Below are 17710 nucleotides of genomic sequence, written 5' to 3' on the forward strand. Positions count from 1 at the left end.
ATGTAATAAGACCACCTTTTAGGAGGTTATATGCATATGAAATCTGCCTGTACTACTTTTAAGCAAAATCATCTTTTTCCTCTGTCACTTCCCTTCTCAGAATGGGCAACAACTGTATCGGCACATATATTTGGGCTGTAAAGAGGAAGACAATGTTCAGAAAAACTATGAGCTGCTTTATACTTCTCTTGCTCTTATAACTATTGAATTGGCCAATGAAGAAGTGGTTATTGATCTCATTCGATTAGCCATTGCTTTACAGGTATGCTTTCATAATCTTTCAGTGAAGAAAACTTTTTTTTTTAATGAACTAGACACCATCTTTAAAGTGGTGTTGCCTTTATCCAAGGACATGAATTTTAAAAGGGAGGTTTCTAGTTTTAAATAAAAAATACTCCAAGTTATGATCATACTCATTCTTTTAACAAATATTGAGTGAGCATCCGCTGTGTGCCACATTCACTCAGAAACTTGGGAATACTGTGAAGGGGGGCAGCATGGCCCCTCCACCCATACTCTAAGTCTAGTGGGGAAGAGGGTCGTTACATAGTCATTACATATGTAGCTGTCTCACTGGAGTGTGCAAAGGACAGTGTGTGATGGGAATATGTATCAGATATATTTTAGTGTAAGATACATATGGGTGCATGTGCACATACATATATATACACACACACACACGTATGTGTGTATTTGTGTATCCCCTCCACCCCCCAAAAGACTTTCCTAAGAAAGAGCTGTTCGAGAGATTGAACTCTCCTGTAAATGGACATTTATTCTCCTTTCAGAATTCTTTAAAAAACAACTTCTTAAAAGGTAACAGTTTTATCGTCACTCCAAACGACCTGCAGTTTTTCCGTACAATCATAGAGAAAACGCTAATGGAGCATAAGACCTTTATCTGTCAGCTGTGTTTGTTTTTTTATTAAAGGACAGTGCGATTATCAATGAGGATAATTTGCCCATGTTCCATCGCTGTGGGATCATGGCTCTGGTCGCGGCGTACCTCAACTTTGTAAGTCAGATGATAGCTGTCCCTGCATTTTGCCAACATGTTAGCAAGGTAAGATGTTTGGAAAAGTCCTTCGACTCGATTTTTATGTAAAAATGGCTGATTTTCCTCTGGACTGCTGATTATTTTTAATTTTGATGATTGAGTATCAAATTTTAAAGATAATGCTGTAAAAGTATGCATCACTTTTTCAGTAGTGACTTAACTGAAACTAAACTAAAACTACAGCTAGTGTTTATATTTTTCTTTGATGCCTGTTGCTTTAATAGAATTTTTTTGTATAGTGGTCAAGTAGAATGCATGGTTTTCTTCTAGAATGTCATGTGAATTCTTATATATAATTGTTTTCCTTTTAAGCCATTATGAATCTTAGTATCTACATTATTTTTAGTTATACTGTCTTATACGATTTTAGTTATTGTTTTAAATCAGTCTACTTGAGCCAGGTCTCAAAGGTTGAAGGAAAACATTTGTTAGAGATTTGTCTTGTCATTCAACTATATTCAGCTTTTGTCAGCAGTAAGTCATTAAATAGCTACTTACACAATTTAATATGAGTTTCAGAGCCTCTAACTTACCTGGCAGAGGAAGTCCAATGTAATTTTTATTCTTTAAAGATACTGGTCAAGGAGAGCCTCATTTTTCTGAAATTGGAAGCACATCTCTCAGTCCATGCTAAAATGCAGGCTTTTAGTGCATTCTAAGAAGTGAAACTCATTCATTCGTTAGACAAGTGGTTGACGACCTGCTGCCTGCCCTTAGAGATACAAATGCTACAAGAGCAGAGTGCCGCCCTCTCTAAGTTGCTCGCGGTGCAGAGGAGCCTGACCTCACAAGTACGTTGAGACCTCAGGCACGTGCTACACAAGAGTGAGAGTGCCCACGGCCTTGGGCTTTGTCGAGGGGTTTCCAACGCAGTGGCTCTCGAGGTGTTCTTATCCTTTTGTAGTAGGTTCAATCAGATGCGGTACATCATTGTTTTTTTATTACGTGTATTATTTTATTGTTACAGTTTTGTTACCTTCTGAATTTTTAAAATAATAAATGTGAAAATAAAATGAACCCTGCTTATGTGCTCTAAACATAGCTTAAATTCCAAAACAAAGTGCTGGTATCTTTACAAATGTTTAATTTCAGTGTTTTTAGTTTTCCAGATTTTCAGAGCCAGGTCCTGAGGAGTGAGGTTTTTGATTTTTTTCTTTTGTTTTTGGATATTTTTCAGGTTATTGAAATTCGAACTGTGGAAGCCCCTTATTTTCTACCAGAGCATATTTTCAGAGATAAGTGCATGTATGTTAATTCTTTACATTTTAAGGAAAGGGCACTGGCTTGAGAAACCTTTCAGTGATGATTACAAAGGAGTAAACTGTTAGGATATTTTCGTGTATTTCGTATTTCTGTCATTTAATGCATCTGACTTCTTTCCCTTGCTATAAAAGTTCTTGTACAGTATAAGTGTAGACTCATGCACACACACAGTCAATCTTTGATGAAAAAAATATATCTTACCTCTTTTTAGTATGGAGATGTATCTCAAATATAGCGTGTTCTCATATATAAATAAGCATTTCTTTAAGAGAATACAGTATCCTATTCAAGACTTTCAGTACTAGTAGCTAACAGTACTCACAAAATTGTGGGACAGAGAATGTATTAAGAAAAATCAGTGTTATACCCTTCCTTCTCCCTTGCTCTTAAAATAAGAACATATATGTGAACAATACTTTATTCAGACTTTGGAGCTGTAAAAGCAGTGTAATATTGAAAGCATCAGCATAAAATAATATCAGACCGTTTGAGAAGAAAGTGGACCTTTTTATGTGATTGGGCAGGTGCTTCCTATCACTTTGCTGGCTGATAGGTGTTTCATTAGCAATCGCTGAGCTACAGTTTGATTTTTCTTCTCTCAGAGTTTTAATTAGCGTGAAGGTTAAAGCTGAATTTAGTCCTCTTCATCATTTAATGTGTGAATACCCACAGAATAATTAAGGCTGACTTCCCCATTGGAACGTTATTGGAGAAGGATTCACAGCAGAATGCTTAACATATGGGACCACATACCATGTGTTTTTATAGTCAGATTGGTCACCAAAAATACAGTGATTTTTCTATCACTAATTACAGTTTAAGTTGTGTTTATATTTATATTTAGGCTTGGATCTAGCATGCCTGCATGTTAACTTATTTTTGCTCAGTAATTTAAATAATGCTGAATGACTTCTGTTATGATCAACCCGACAGGCTTCCAAAATCTTTAGAGAAGCATGACAAAAGTTTATACTTTTTGACCAACAAGATTGCAGAGTCACTAGGCGGAAGCGGCTATAGTGTGGAGAGGTTGGCAGTACCGTATGTACCACAAGTCACGGGTAAGAGGACGGTAATTGGAACTCTAACTCTGGTGATTATGTTTCGGTCATTTTTCCATTAACACAGTTAGCAATGAAAATTCATTGTTTGTATACTTACTTGACCACAGTTTTTCAAATCCTTAGGTTTTACTTTCAATTAATTTTGCTCTTGAAAACCTTTTAGTAAATCTCTTATGATTTTATCATGAACAAACGGAGTCTTTAAGTGATTGTTAGTATTATACTTAACATATTATTGTACTTCAGACAGAGAAGCCCATGGGTATCTTTCTTCATTAACCCATATTGTGTTTGGCTTATGGAAATATATGTAAATTGTTTAATGAGTGATTTGTGACTACTGAGCTGAATGAGTCAGGTAACTGCTGTCATTGGAAGTGCTGACTTCATTGTAAAAAAAGCCTTCAGACCTTTTAAGTTAAGAATGTGTTTTCCTCTGTGCACCATGTATTTCTTTCCGTTCTTTTCATTGCCTCAAATAATTCTGTTGTTTCTAAGGCAAAACTGCATGGTGTCTTGCATTTAGTGTTTAACAACTAAAATCAAAGTGTCTCTGTTCTACGCCTTCATTGTCATTTGATGATCATATAAGTATTAAATTTGGCAGAAGAACTAGTTCTTGCTTTGGGGACACCTTTGTTCTATATGAGAATTGTTTGACTTAGGTAGTTTTCTGGATTAATCACTAAAAATAGCACAATCTTTGTAAATAGCTTTCTTTTTTATAATGTGGATCCAAAACATACACATTTATTACAGTGATAGTTCGTAATCCTCTTACGAGATGTTAATGAATGCTTTTGCATTTTCTTTTACATTCTACACTATGAAAGTTCTATACCTCATGAATTCCTTGGGGATATAACAGTGGTACAGTTTTGTAATTTAAAATATTTTTTAAAAAAGACCTTAAAAATATTTCATTCTTATAATTTGGATTTAGCTCTCTTTCCTTCAGGCAAAAAACCTCATAAACCCAGGCACAAGCACAAAGGTAAATCCAAGTGTCAGTTTGGCCTGCCCTTCCCTCACCTGTCCTCTAGGAAAATAGCTTAATAAAATTTGCCTTTTAGAAATGGAGCCAGTGGCCCGTATATTTTATGTAGTTGTAAGTTCAGTGGTTATTTCCTTTACCTTCCCAGTAACCATAGTATATTTTTACCTTTGTTGTTTCCTTTTACCCTGTTCCTTTAACTCTTTTAACAGATGGGACTCTTAACAAGTAACAATTTTTAATGAAAATTATGGTACTTGTTTTTTTTAACAGATGGTTTGCTCTCCCCCCCCCACCCCCCCAATAGATGTATTCTCATTCTTAATGCCTCTCTATCATTGACTGGAAGAATTCTGAATATTTCAGTATATATTTAATTTATGTAACTGCATAGAAATCCCTCAGTGTGAATAAGGTTTTTCTGATTTATAAAAACTTTGATAGTTTAGAATCAGTTTATGGCATGTACGTCCTGCCTTAATGCAGAGTTTGAAGATGCAATGATGCTTTATGGTATAATCAATTGGTTATTAAAAATTTTTTTTGCTGTGTAACCATCAGATATTCATTTAAAAAAATCAGGGATTTAAGAAGAATATACCAAAAGAGAAAGCAAAACATACTTAGTTTGCTGTGTATCATGCATATACCTATCATCATGAAAATATTAGCAGCCATTTAGTGTGCATTAACTGTGTTCCAGTCACTGAGATAAGCATTTGTATTCATTTTCTCATTTAATCCTTAAAGGTTTGGTGAAGTAGGTAGCATTATCTTTGTTTACAAATGAGAATAATGAGGTGGAAATTAAATAATTTGAGTAGGTAACACTACTGTTTTCCATGTACATAAAGATTGTTCAGTCATCCCTACTGATCCAGATTGTTTCTTTCATGTATTCCATAAACCTTGACTGACTGCCTACTATATACCAAAAATTGGTGTGGTTTTGAGGGTAGAAAGATGTTAAGGATTAAAATCTGGTGGAGAAGGCGGACACATGATTGAAATATAATGGTAGTTGGTTCTAAAGAAAGAAGAAATGGTCTGCCTAAAAGTTATTGAACTGTTGGTGACTGACATATAGTAAGTGGGCCCTAAATATAAGGTGGTTATAGCATTTTTCTTTAATCTCAAATCCACCTAGAACTTGAGTGAATAGTGTAGGTCTAGGCATGTGCTAAACACTCCTCCATGAGGGGGTACCGTAATAGATCAATCAGCTAGATCAATCAGAAGTGTCAGTGGCTGTAGTAAACTTGTATAGTTAAATGTTTATGAGTATTTACAGTTCCAGCTTCTATGCAAACAGAAGCAAAAACGAAGAAAATAGGTAGAAGTCCCTACTTTCAGAGAATTGATAGTCTTTCTCAACTGGGTTCTTCATCTGGACCACAAAGCACAGAAGATGATTTGAGTGACTATTTTCTCAGTTCCCCCATGATGGCGTTTTACCAGTTTTATTCCAGATGCATAGCAAAGAAGCTAATTCATTATACAATTTGTCTCGAACAGGACAAATAACTGGACAGTTACAGCAGACCTTCAGGGCTATGATCAGAGAAGTTTGGGGTCCCAGGCAGCAGCTAGGAGAGCATTTGGTGGTCCAGGTTTGGTGGGCCAGGGATGTCTTCCAAAGGGAACAATTCCTGGGCTGAACCTGAAGCAGGTGTTAGGCAAGTGTTTTCTTCAGAAGTGTGATGGCACGTGTGAAAGAATGGACATAGGCAAGAACATGATTCTTCAGGGAATTAGTATGAAGTTAGCGTACTTGGACTGAATCAGAGGAGTAGGGTTGGGAATTGTAAACACAGGTTGCATATTTTGCACTATTCTGCAAGCAGTGGGGAGTCAATGAGTGATTTTAAACAGGGTTAGGCATTGTACAAGTATTACTCTGGTGGTATTACAGCATAGTGGAGATGGAGCACCCATTTAGAATGCTCTTCAGTAATTTCCAGGAGAGAGGACCATGGCCTGCACTAAATGAGAATACAGAGAAGTGGGTGGATTCTAGAAAAACCTACAAGAAAGAATTTATAAGCAGTTGATTGGTATGAGGGGACAAGGAGAAAGCCAAAGATTTGTCTTGGTTTCTGCCTTGGATGCTTGGGTGGATGGATGGCACACCACTGAGGGTAAGAGTGGAGTGAGTGTATTTGCTGCTTCAATTGCTTTTGTTTCTTTTTTTTTTGGAGAGTTGGGTGATGTGACTGGGTTTAATTGAAGAAAGAAAAAGATGCACATTTTAGATGTAACTGTCTATACGTTGTTTTGGATCTTGGATGACAGAAGAATGGAGTTTTTATTCACAGAAATGAATAGGAAAAAGTGGCTAGTTTAGGGAATCAGCCTCTTGATGAGTATCTTTGACAGTGAGCAACCATGTAGGGTGCCCTGTAGGCAGTTAAGAGTCACAGATGGGTTTTGTGTGGGAGTTCAGAGGTTGTAGTGAGCATAGCTCTGTCTAAGAATTGCTTCTAAACTCCCAAGTTCTAGTTAGAAACAATAAGGAGAGACGATGGTCACCATTGTGAATAGCAGACACAGGAAGCAGAGCAGGAGGAGGGATGGGACAGTGCCGAGGGCACAGCAAGCAGTGTCTGGGACGACCCCCGCCCATCTTGAGGATGGAAGGCAGCGGTCTTCCCAGAGACCAGTATATCACTGTATCAGACACTGAGGTGGTGACAGGGACGTTCTCTAGACAGCAGGACGGTGTAGTCCGTGGAGGCTGCAGTGAGGCTGCTTTCAGTAAGCTTGGAAGAGCAGGTCAGGAACAGACGCAGGTGGCCCACAGGGACCAGGGGCATTATCTCCGTAAGCTCTGTTTTAGAAACCTTACTTTGGTGTAGATGTCCATGATACCTGATTAGAGTTGTACCTGGGCTTTTCTGCAGTCACCTGTAAGCACGTGATTGTATAGGTCAAAAGAATAAAGTTCTGAGAACATAACATTAGAGTTTCCCATTACGTTTTATTTTCTTCCCTTTAAAATTTTTTAATCTTAAATCAACTCCCTCTGGACTATGTTCTCATTGGTTTTTGCCATCCAGTGATTCCTTCCCTGCCCTCATGCCTCTCTTCCCTTTTTATTTTTATCTTTGACTTAAAGCTGATTTTACTGTGCTCCCCATCAGCCTTTGTATGTTAGCCTAATAATCCTTTATGGGGTTTTTTGTGAGAAACAGGCTATTACTCCTCATTTTGAGTTCTGATGACGCCTTGACAGTTGACCAGCTTAGAAGGTAAAAGCAAGTCAGCAGTGATGACCACATACTACTTTGTAGCAGTTCTATTGATGTCATTATGTTTGGTAATTTATATCAAAGCACATGATCATGAAGAAAAAACAAAATACAGTGTCTAGGTCGTAGTCATAGCCACAAGCAGGAGATGGGTATTTTCAGTCTGAAAACCGTAGCAGAGCATCTGTATTGATGTGTCACAGTTGAGTATGTATTCATCTGTACCTCCAGCCTTCTTACAGCAGAACCCGAGTGAATCCTGCGTGGTAGGTGCAAAGCAGAGTTCGTCACTGAATTCCTGCTGTGATAACCAAGATAAGGCATTAATTTACATGCCTTAGTACAAGGCCCAAGAAATGTTTGAAGGGTGCTGTTGATGGAAGGGTGATGGGGAAGATCAATCATAACTGTGATAGTAAGTTTTTGTATCTGAAAGAAAGAGGGATAAATAAAAATAAATGGAGTAATACTTAAAATTTTAAGGAAGTGATGTAATATTCATTTAGGCCTTAAAAGATGTGAGAATTTGTATAGTGGGAGGATGTAAAGAAGGACAAGAAATAAAGTGTTTCCAGTAGGGGTTTCTGTTTCTAGAAAAGCATGGAAGGCAGGAGGCCAAAGCACGCTCAGAGATGGGAGAATAGCATATTTTACTTGAACATTAGATAAATTAGGGAGCAGTTGAAGTTACTGTTGGTAGATCTGACCAGAGACCCCAGAATGGCTTTTTAATTCATCAAGAAGTGGGTGGCTTTGTGGAGTGATGTGGTTAGTGTTTTAAGAAACTTATGATATGATGGTGGCATATAGGGAATATTGTAGAAAGGGCTGTTACTGGTCAGGATGGACTGGGTCGGTGATTCTCATCTGAGGGTGATTTTGCCCATGCCAGGAAATATTTGTCTATCCTGGAGACATTTTTAGTTATCACCACTGTGGGGCAAGGAGAGGTGGGGTAGCCCTACTGGTTGCTAGTGGGTAGAAGCTAAACATTCTGCAATACACAGAAAACCCCCCCACCACAAGAATTATCTGGCCCAAAAGATTAGTAGTGCCAAGGTTTAACCCTGGCTAAGTTAAGTTGTGATAATAGTCATAGGTTCTTAGTGGTTTAAAGCAGTAAAGATTTGTTGCTCAAATTAACTGTGCATAACTTCATAGCATCCATATCTGGAATCCAAGCTGATGGAGCAGCTGCTCTCTAGAATGCTGCTTGTTCTTTATTGGCCAGAACTAGTTACATAGTCCCTCTAAACCACAGAGAAGCTGGAATTGCAGTCCTACTTTCTGCCTAGAAAGAGGGTGAACAACCATATTTGATCACCAGCTTCAATTACCACCATGGAAGGCTACCATGGAGTAGAAGTGGTCAGTAAGAAACCAGTTTCTTCATCTGTGCTGGCCTTCTTGTGGTTCTTTATTCTTGACTCTTTCCGTAGAAGAAAATCACAGTATGTATAAAATAGGATTAGAAAGATGGGGTGTTGCCAGATTATGAAGTGACTGTGCTGTCAGACATAGATTCTAGACCTGAGCTTCCCAGCTGCTTTTGGGAACATTTCAGATGTGTCTGGATATTGATCTCCTTAGCCCTTCTAGTAAATGGGTTGTGGCTGGGGCAGTCAGAGCCTACAGTGTGAGCAGCCTCTTCCATTTTACTCTGACATGTTCTAAACCCAACTGTAAAAGCTTGGGAAGCTCTGTATCGGTGTGTGGGCTGTATTTGTTTTAAAATTATAATTAAGACTAAAAATGATTTACTTTCAAAATAACACTATTAGCAGTATAAAAGGGAGAGATCAGGTAGGAAGCTATCCTAAGAATTCAGGCAAAAAAGATGCAGAATTTTAATGATGCCCCTCTTGAAAATAAATAGGGCAGTGTGACATAAAGATGGTTTATTAGAGATGTTAAAATTGGGTTTAGAACATATCGAATAGAATTGACTAATAGGAAATTGGAAATATTGAACTGGAGCTCAGAAGAGAAGATATACTTGTCCAGTTCAACTGTGGTTGAATAAACCTCTAATTCTATGTATTGGAATACATAAAGTGGCTTCATTTTTTTGGATGAAACCATAACTATTAGTTGTTCTCCTTGCACCCTGTCCTTCTCCATTGTGCCTCATTATTTCTGTAACTATTTGTTTATTTTGGGTCTTATCTGTTAGACTGTAAGCTGATATGGACTACATTCAGCAGTCTGTCCCTAACACCTAACATGGTGTCTAATCACTTTATAGATTTATTGAATGCCGAAGGAGAAAATCGAAGTAGAAAAAAATGTATGGGAGGCGATTATAATAAAAAAAACATTCAAATTTCCACGAAATGGTTAAACGTAAAATGGGCCTAGGGATAGCTGTTGAACTTACTGGGTGGGAAGACACTCTTTTGAGAAGAGTGGTTAAGGGCAGGATTATAACTTCAGGGGTTAAGAGTAGGGTGACAGATTACAGCAGTTGGTTCAGACCAAGCACGTTTGCAAAAGTGGGGAGAAAGTAGATTATCTAGAGCATTGAAGTGAAGAGTAGGTTTTTCCGGATAGGTGAGGAGCCAGTGGAGTTGAATGGCTGGAAAGGGTGGAGAAGGAGCTATTGACTGAAGCAGCAGATCCTTTCAGGCCACAGATGTGGTGCATGGTAGACACTTGCAGACATGGGTTCCTGAGCTAGATCCATAGTTAGTGCACAGCTTTCACTGTTCAGGGGAGAAATGAGAGATACAAGGGCAGTATTGTGAGTGTTCAGTAAAAATGAATGTATTCAATTTAGATTATGTAATTCCTCCTTTTAGTGTTGACTTTTGTTTTTTATTAAACTATTAGGGTAATGGTAATGTTGCTGCTCTGAATGCCCCTTTTTGGAAAATAAAACTATTAACTTTAGTTCACCCCATCAGTTTTATTTTTTTTAATCTGCTTGATAAAATTTAAAAGTCTGAGAATACAATGCTTTATACATTTAGAAAGAGCAAAAAAGACAACTGTTTATTTTCTGAGATTTTTTGAAATCTGAAATAGAGTTTTTAAATGATATACCATTTCTAACTAGCAAGTAATAGGGGAAAAAACCATTTTGATTTTAGATGAAGATCGGCTTTCTAGAAGAAAAAGTATTGTGGACACCGTATCCATTCAGGTGGATATTTTACCCAACAGCATTCCTTCTGATGATGTGGTAAGTTGCTGAAAGTGTATGGCAGAGTACTTTCTTGAGATAGGTATCAATTTAAAAGAACTTTTTGCCCCTCCATACTTTCAAACAGGAGCAAATATAACTCTAAATTATCCCCATATCGACAGTGCTATTAGTAGACATTAATCTGATTTAGCCTTGAGCTTATTTTTATTTTACTAAACTCATGTCAGCTCTCAGTAAAGATACATAAACTTAACATTATGTATTACAAGGTCATTAGGCTTTACATTGTAATTTAGTGTAATAAAAGGAACTGTGAAACAGAACTAAGTTTTTATCAGAAATGTTATGTAAGGCCTGTTATTAAATTGGGAGGTGCTCCAAATTCTATTTATTTTTAAAGATTTATGAAACAAATTATGAGAATAAAGGGAACTGTCCAATCTCATGTGAAGGCAACTACTATGTGGAAGGTTTCAAAGCCTCATCTGGGAGGGAAAATTTTTTATCCTTTGATAGTAACTATAATGGATTTAATGTAGGCCACACTGTATCAGTGCCCTGTGTACTCTCTGAGGACTGTGACTTATTTGAAAGGTCAGAGATTGGATGCTCTCCTCCTGTTTCAATAGAACACAAAAGTGTATCCTGAGTTTTAGGAAGAAGAAAACAGCCAGTATTGTCTAAGACTTACTCTGCACAAATCACCAGAGAATTTTTTGATAGTCAAGTAAAAATGCTGAAATACCAGGATGTCAGCCTCCTCCTTGGAGTTTATCTGTTGTTTGCCTTCCTAGGTTTTTCATTATTTCTCATGGTACAGTAGAAATAATTAAGAGATTATCCATCTAAGAAAAGGGGAAGGAATTTGCCTGAATTCATGCTGTCACAGCCCCGCCTCCCCAATCCCTGTCGGTCTTCAGGAATTGAACTTTTTGGTGGCCAGTTCCAGCCAACTAGCTTACATCTTTTATGGTGTTCCACTCCCCATTAAGTAGAACCAATCAGTTTCATTAAGAAATTATCAGCAGAGTGTCAAGAGTAGTTAAGAGGCAGTTAGTGTTCATTTTGAAATACAGTGGGTGTAGTTTCTTGCCAGTTTAAAGCTCAAGAAAAATCATCTTCCCTAAATTCACCCCTTGAAAGCCATCTTAGTGTATATACTTTTTTACCGGTCAGGAGGGTATTGTGCTAGCTCTGTATTTTAATGATTATGAATTTGTTGCTGTTACCTTTTGGGGGAAAAATTAATCTAAAGCCTTAGTTTATACACTTTATCAAGAGTGTAGTAAATTTTATTGAGTGGTATCCCATTCTCCTTTTGTTAACCATTTTTATCTAAAAAAAAAAAAAAATATATATATATATATAGCACTTCAAGCTGTTGCAAAGAAATCAATCTATTTTGATAAAAACATTTATCATGCAGGGGCAAGAAGAACTAAAGAAAATATTTGCATTGTATAAAGACTTAACTATAGGAAGAAGATTCTTAAACATACATTTTGCAATTAAAAGTCCATTAATACATTTGTTAACTTGTTGAAGACCCTGTTTTTTCTTTGCTATAAGTCCTAAGTCAAATATGCTGCACACCGAGCATTTGAAAAGTTAAGTACAGTTTCTTATAAGATTTACCTGAGCACATTGGTGTTTCAAACTCATTTACCATTATGGAATCTGATTTTGTGTATTAGGAATGACTGTTCATTTAAATTTTTTATTGTTATGTTAATCCCCATACATTACATCATTAGTTTTAGATATAGTGTTCCATGATTCATTGTTTGTGCATAACACCCAGTGCTCCATACAGGAATGACTGTTCAAAAACCAGAAGACAAAGTAACATTACCCTCTAGACTAGAATTAATTTCATAGCATGGAAAGGAGAAATATGCGTCAATTAAGTGCTCACCAATTAATGGTGTAACAAAATATCAAACTATGAATAAGTATATTTGCTAACAGTCAAATAAGAGAATTACTCATTTAAAAAACAGTACTCTTGTATTTGATAAAAATTATTTGAAATTTTATATACATAATCCCAGTTAATCCTCAGATATATCCAATATCTGCTTTTAGAGCTTATATATTTTTTTAAAGTCAGAATGTTTAGATGAGATCATAGCAAACTTATGTTTTCCATAGATATAACTCAAATTGTTACTGTAGTCTAATGAAATCACCACTCAGTTCTTCTTTCTAAAAGGTAATAGTGCTTAATTATTTGGGGGAATGAATGGGAGGCTATACATATTACATTTTCAGTGCATATTGAATTTTTCTTTGTACAAAATTAAGTCACTGGTTGGCTAAAAAGAATTGTCATTTATTCTAGGATAAATAACAGATCTTTGTTTTACACACTCCTGCCTTTTCCCATAAATGAATAAAGAAACTTGCATGTGTGCTAACAAAACAAGTCTAGTATAATATGAGTCGGAAGCTACTCTGCTAGGTGCTATAAAATTAGTAAGACATCAGTGGAAGTAACATAACAACTAGTCTGATTGGAAGAAGACAAACACATTTTATGTAGGCTCCAGGGTGTTGTACAGTCTAGGTTAGAGCTGTAGATCATGAATAAGGCAAAAGTCATCAAGAGTAAAAGGAGTGTTAAAACTCCTCGAGCCTGGTGCCTTTGCACCATTTCTCCAGAACACACAACTGGTGTTCTAGAGAGGCAAATAGACCGTAGTTTGGTTGGGCACCAAATGAAATAGGTGGCTTGTATTTAGTAGCTACACTGTATGAAAAATATGAATCATTGAACACTAATATAAAGCAGTTGGTCTTTTTTTCCTTTTTAAATAGGATTCACAAAAGGAAAGAGTGGGAAACAAGATTGAAGCCAAATTATAGAAGGTTTTGTCACCTGCCTGAGGGCTTTGTGTGTGATTTGGTAGGAAGTAGGGAAACACTGAAATTTGGGCAGTGTCATGATCACGGCTATGCTTTCATGAAAGGAATCTCAGAAGCGTGGCTAGGCTGAACTGAAAAGAAGGGACCGGAGGTAGAGAGGCCACCTAGTAGATCCTTTTACTAGTCTACAGTTTGGGTAAGGAGGACCTGCAGTAGCCAGGCTGGAGATAAGGTAGGGGACAGGAGAGCAGTAGCCTGTTCCAGAGCAGGATGGGCAGGTCCAAGAAGTAACTAAAAGGGAGTCCGAGAAAGGAGGTTAAAAACAAGAAAGGAGAGGGGCAGAGTGACGGTATCACCATCATCCGAATTAGGGAAAACAAGAACCAATGGAGAAGAGTTCTTGGAATAAAGGACTTTAACTTTTCACTTACCAGGGATCAAATAGGTAATAATTAACAGTTATATGTAACAAGGAGGCTGGCCGCGTAGTTCTTCTGTGTTCTTTTCCCTGTACTGTAGTTGCTTCTCAAAAGTCTAAAACTCCTAACCAGTTGTAAGAACGACAGTGGGTTTTTTTCATTGAGGTACTAGACTGCTGCTAGGTACAAATAATTAATGAGCCAGAGCCTAATCCTGTATATCTGCTCCAAATATCTAGAACAAAGCAACTGAAGATTCCCAAGTTTAATCTGACTTCAACTAGAAATATGAACCCTCAGTAGAAAAACTGAGGTAGTGGAACGCTTGCTGCTTGATTTCCAGCTAAAGCCTTTGTATTACAGAGAAGCTAAGGTGCAAAGCATGAAGTCTTGCTTTCGTTAGTCTTGCTGCCTTAGACTTAGCAAAAGAAGCTCATGAGCTAAAATTAGGGATGACCAGAGGCCCAGGCAAGTACTCAGGTATCATTTCATAACTTCTGTTCAGAGATACTATTAACTGGATGTATTGCTCCCCCTGAAAATGTGCTGGTGCCATAAAAAGTATTACTGATTTTTTATCATAAGGCAGTTGATTTCATGCCTTTTATATATCTCAAAGCAAGAAATGGGGGAAGCTTCATATTAAAAGGTATTTCTGGAAAATAAGTGTAGGTGGTTGACCTTAGAAGACCCAGAATATGAATGTTTTAAGATGTTAATTGTACTCATTTGAACACTTCCCAAAGTAGTGGTGATTCTTGCTTCTAAACGATTTAAAGTTTTCAGTTTATTTTTTATTTGTAAACTGTATATGGCACCAAAATTATAGAGGGTGTAGAGTATACTTAGTTTTCATGTATTACATAACTGAACTGTATTGACGTTATTTTCTCTGCCTTGACTCTCTCAAAGCACTGTTCACTTAGGGAAGCCTAGTTCAGTCAGTGGGCCTCAGGCCTGTTGCACACTCCGTGAGTGGAGATGGAGTTCTGTAACTCAGCGGTGGTTGGGTTGCCTACAGGATGCTGATCCTGCCAGCCTAGCATTAATCCCTGCAGTAGGCCACTGGTACCGAGGAGGAAGGGGAGATTATGGGATACTGTGGAGGATAATCACAAATCCAGCCAGCACAGAGAAGAAAAACAACTATAAAAGTTCTTAGATGACTTGTAACTAGGTGAAGGTGTCATTTATATTGACCTTTTATAACTCTTTATTTTACTTAAAATCACTTTTCTCTAGGTTAGTAACACTGAAGAAATCACCTTTGAAGCATTGAAGAAAGCAATTGGTGAGATTTTTGTTAACTCTCCTAATGATTTGCTAGCTTATCTCTGTCTTAGTACTTGATGAGGTGCCAGAATAAACAGAAGCAGCATGGCATTTGTGCGTAGATCTGTAATTGATTTATTCAGCTATGTTTTTTATTTTTTATTTTTTTTAAAGATTTTTTATTTATTTATTTGACAGAGATATAGTGAGAGAGGGAACACAAGCAGGGCAGAGTGGGAGAAGGAGAAGCAGGCTTCCCACTGAGCAGGGAGCCCAATGTGGGGCTCGATCCCAGGACCCCGGGATCATGACCTGAGCCGAAGGCAGATGCTTAACAACTGAACCACCCAGGCGCCCCCCAGCTGTTTTTTAGACTTTTATACTTGTCCTGTCTTATCAGAGGTAGTTCTGCTCTGTACAGTGACTGTCCTAGAATTAAGAAAGCACGTCAGTATTTTTAATGCCACACTTATTTGGTAGCCAACCTGCAGGCTGCTCGAACTTCTTAGGAGAAATAGCATGCTTCCTTTTGTAGGACATGGGGGGATGAAAATTCTGAATAAATTGAGTAACTTAACAGGCACACAGTAGTGTGATTAGAGGCGTGTTTCTAATGGGGTAGGAGAAAGGAGCTGGCTGAGATTGTTAGCAGGTAGGCATGAGAGAGGACCATGTTAACTCTTGCTGTTTTATCGGTGAGATCATCGGTGCAGAGAAATTAACAAACTCTTCTGAGATCACATAGCAAGTAAATGCTGATGCCAGATTTCGTACCCACATTTGACTGACTGTAATCTTTTTACTTTGCATAAAATATTACTCTGATTTTTTTTCTCCTTTGTCCCTTATGGAAATAAATTTTACATGATTTGCCTCTTTTTTAAAGTTTTAAAATGGTTCTTTCAATTAAGTATTGATATAAATTACTGCTAGGCTAATGATACCTTGTTCTCAATTTTTCTAACTGGTAAAGCAATATAGGGTGGAAATTGGCTCTCATTTTTTCAGAGCTGTTAGAAGAAAAAAATTAGTATCAAGGAAAGTGGAGTGCTCTAGCACCCATCATCCATGAAGTAAAATCTGACCTTTTTTGGCTTAATCCATTAGAGGATTTTTGAATTATTGTAATACAATGTCAAATTTACCAAAATAAAATTAATTGAATTCAGTAAGCAATTTTGAACATCCATTATATGCAATATATTTTGAGACATTTAAAGATTAATAGGACATGTCATTGGGTGCGTGGCTGGCTCAGTTGGTAGAGCATGTGACTCTTAATCTCAGGGTTGTGAGTTTAAGCCCCATGTTGGGCATGGAGCCTACTTAAAAATAACAATAACAACAGGATAGGACATGTTGAGAAATTTACAGTCTAGGACAGTGGTTCTCACAGTGTGTCTGTGGATCCCTCAGTAGCCTGTGGTGGCTCTTTCAAGGGATCCTTCAAGCAAAAAATATTTTCATCTAACAGTGTCTTTACACTGTTAGCCTTTGTACTACGTCAGATAACAGGAATGAAGGAGACCGTAGCATCACACTAGTCTAGCAGTGATCATATTCTTTAGTACCACACACACACAGTTACTTTAAAATGAGATTTTATTTAGGAATGCTCTTACTGTAAATTATTTTATTAAATCTCAACCCATGGGTACGTATCTTTGGGAAGTACACATAAAGCACTTCTTTGATTGCCTTGATTTGCAAGCTGAACTAGTTGATTTTTTTTTAAAGATTTAGAGAGACAGTGCACAAGTCAGGGGGGGAGGGGCAGAGGGAGGGAGAGAGAGAGAAAATTTCAAGCAGACTCCCTGCCAAGCACGGAGCCCAACACGGGTCTCAGTCCCATGACCCTGAGATCATGACCTGAGCCGAAATCAAGAGTGGGCCGCTTAACTGAACAAGCCACCCAGGCGCCCCTGAACTAGTCGATTTTTATAAGGAACACCATTTTTATTTCAAAAAGAAAGAAAAAAAGACTGACAGAAAACCTATGGTATTTGGTAGGCATTTTCTGGAAAATAAATGAAACGAAGCTGTGACTTTTAAGAGGAAAAACAAAAGCATCCTCACTGTATTTGCTTCTAATGATAAAATTTGCACTTTGAACAAAATAAAATTTTGACTTTCATCTGCTATTGTGAGTTTGACAGCACCCAAATATTTAGACGCTTCTAATGAGATCAGTGGTAGTAACTACCAAATATGATTTTAAAAATCTTGTATAATGAAACATGTCTACATTTAGAGGACCTGCATAAATCACTGGATCAGTATTCCACATGACTATTGCATGATGTTACAAAATCATGCATAAATAAAGATTATTCAAAGTGTAAAATAGACCAATGGATTTTACCATAACCAGTTACAAAAAGTT

At 37.3% G+C, this 17710-nt stretch overlaps 1 protein-coding gene across 2 annotated transcripts in view; it reads left to right on the forward strand.

Moving 5' to 3' along the window:
• The window catches only part of EFR3A (EFR3 homolog A), a 105908-nt gene that overhangs the window by 79467 nt on the left and 8731 nt on the right, over positions 1 to 17710 (forward strand). For both annotated transcript variants that reach the window (XM_032415470.1, XM_032415471.1), the window contains 6 exons: positions 101 to 262; positions 932 to 1063; positions 2235 to 2302; positions 3254 to 3381; positions 10716 to 10807; positions 15298 to 15346. In XM_032415470.1, the coding sequence (XP_032271361.1) occupies positions 101 to 262; positions 932 to 1063; positions 2235 to 2302; positions 3254 to 3381; positions 10716 to 10807; positions 15298 to 15346 (631 nt within the window). The remainder of the gene's footprint in view (positions 1 to 100; positions 263 to 931; positions 1064 to 2234; positions 2303 to 3253; positions 3382 to 10715; positions 10808 to 15297; positions 15347 to 17710) is intronic.

The sequence above is a fragment of the Phoca vitulina genome, unplaced genomic scaffold, assembly GCF_004348235.1.
Source record: "Phoca vitulina isolate PV1807 unplaced genomic scaffold, GSC_HSeal_1.0 scaffold18, whole genome shotgun sequence".
Classification (NCBI taxonomy): Eukaryota; Metazoa; Chordata; class Mammalia; order Carnivora; family Phocidae; genus Phoca; species Phoca vitulina.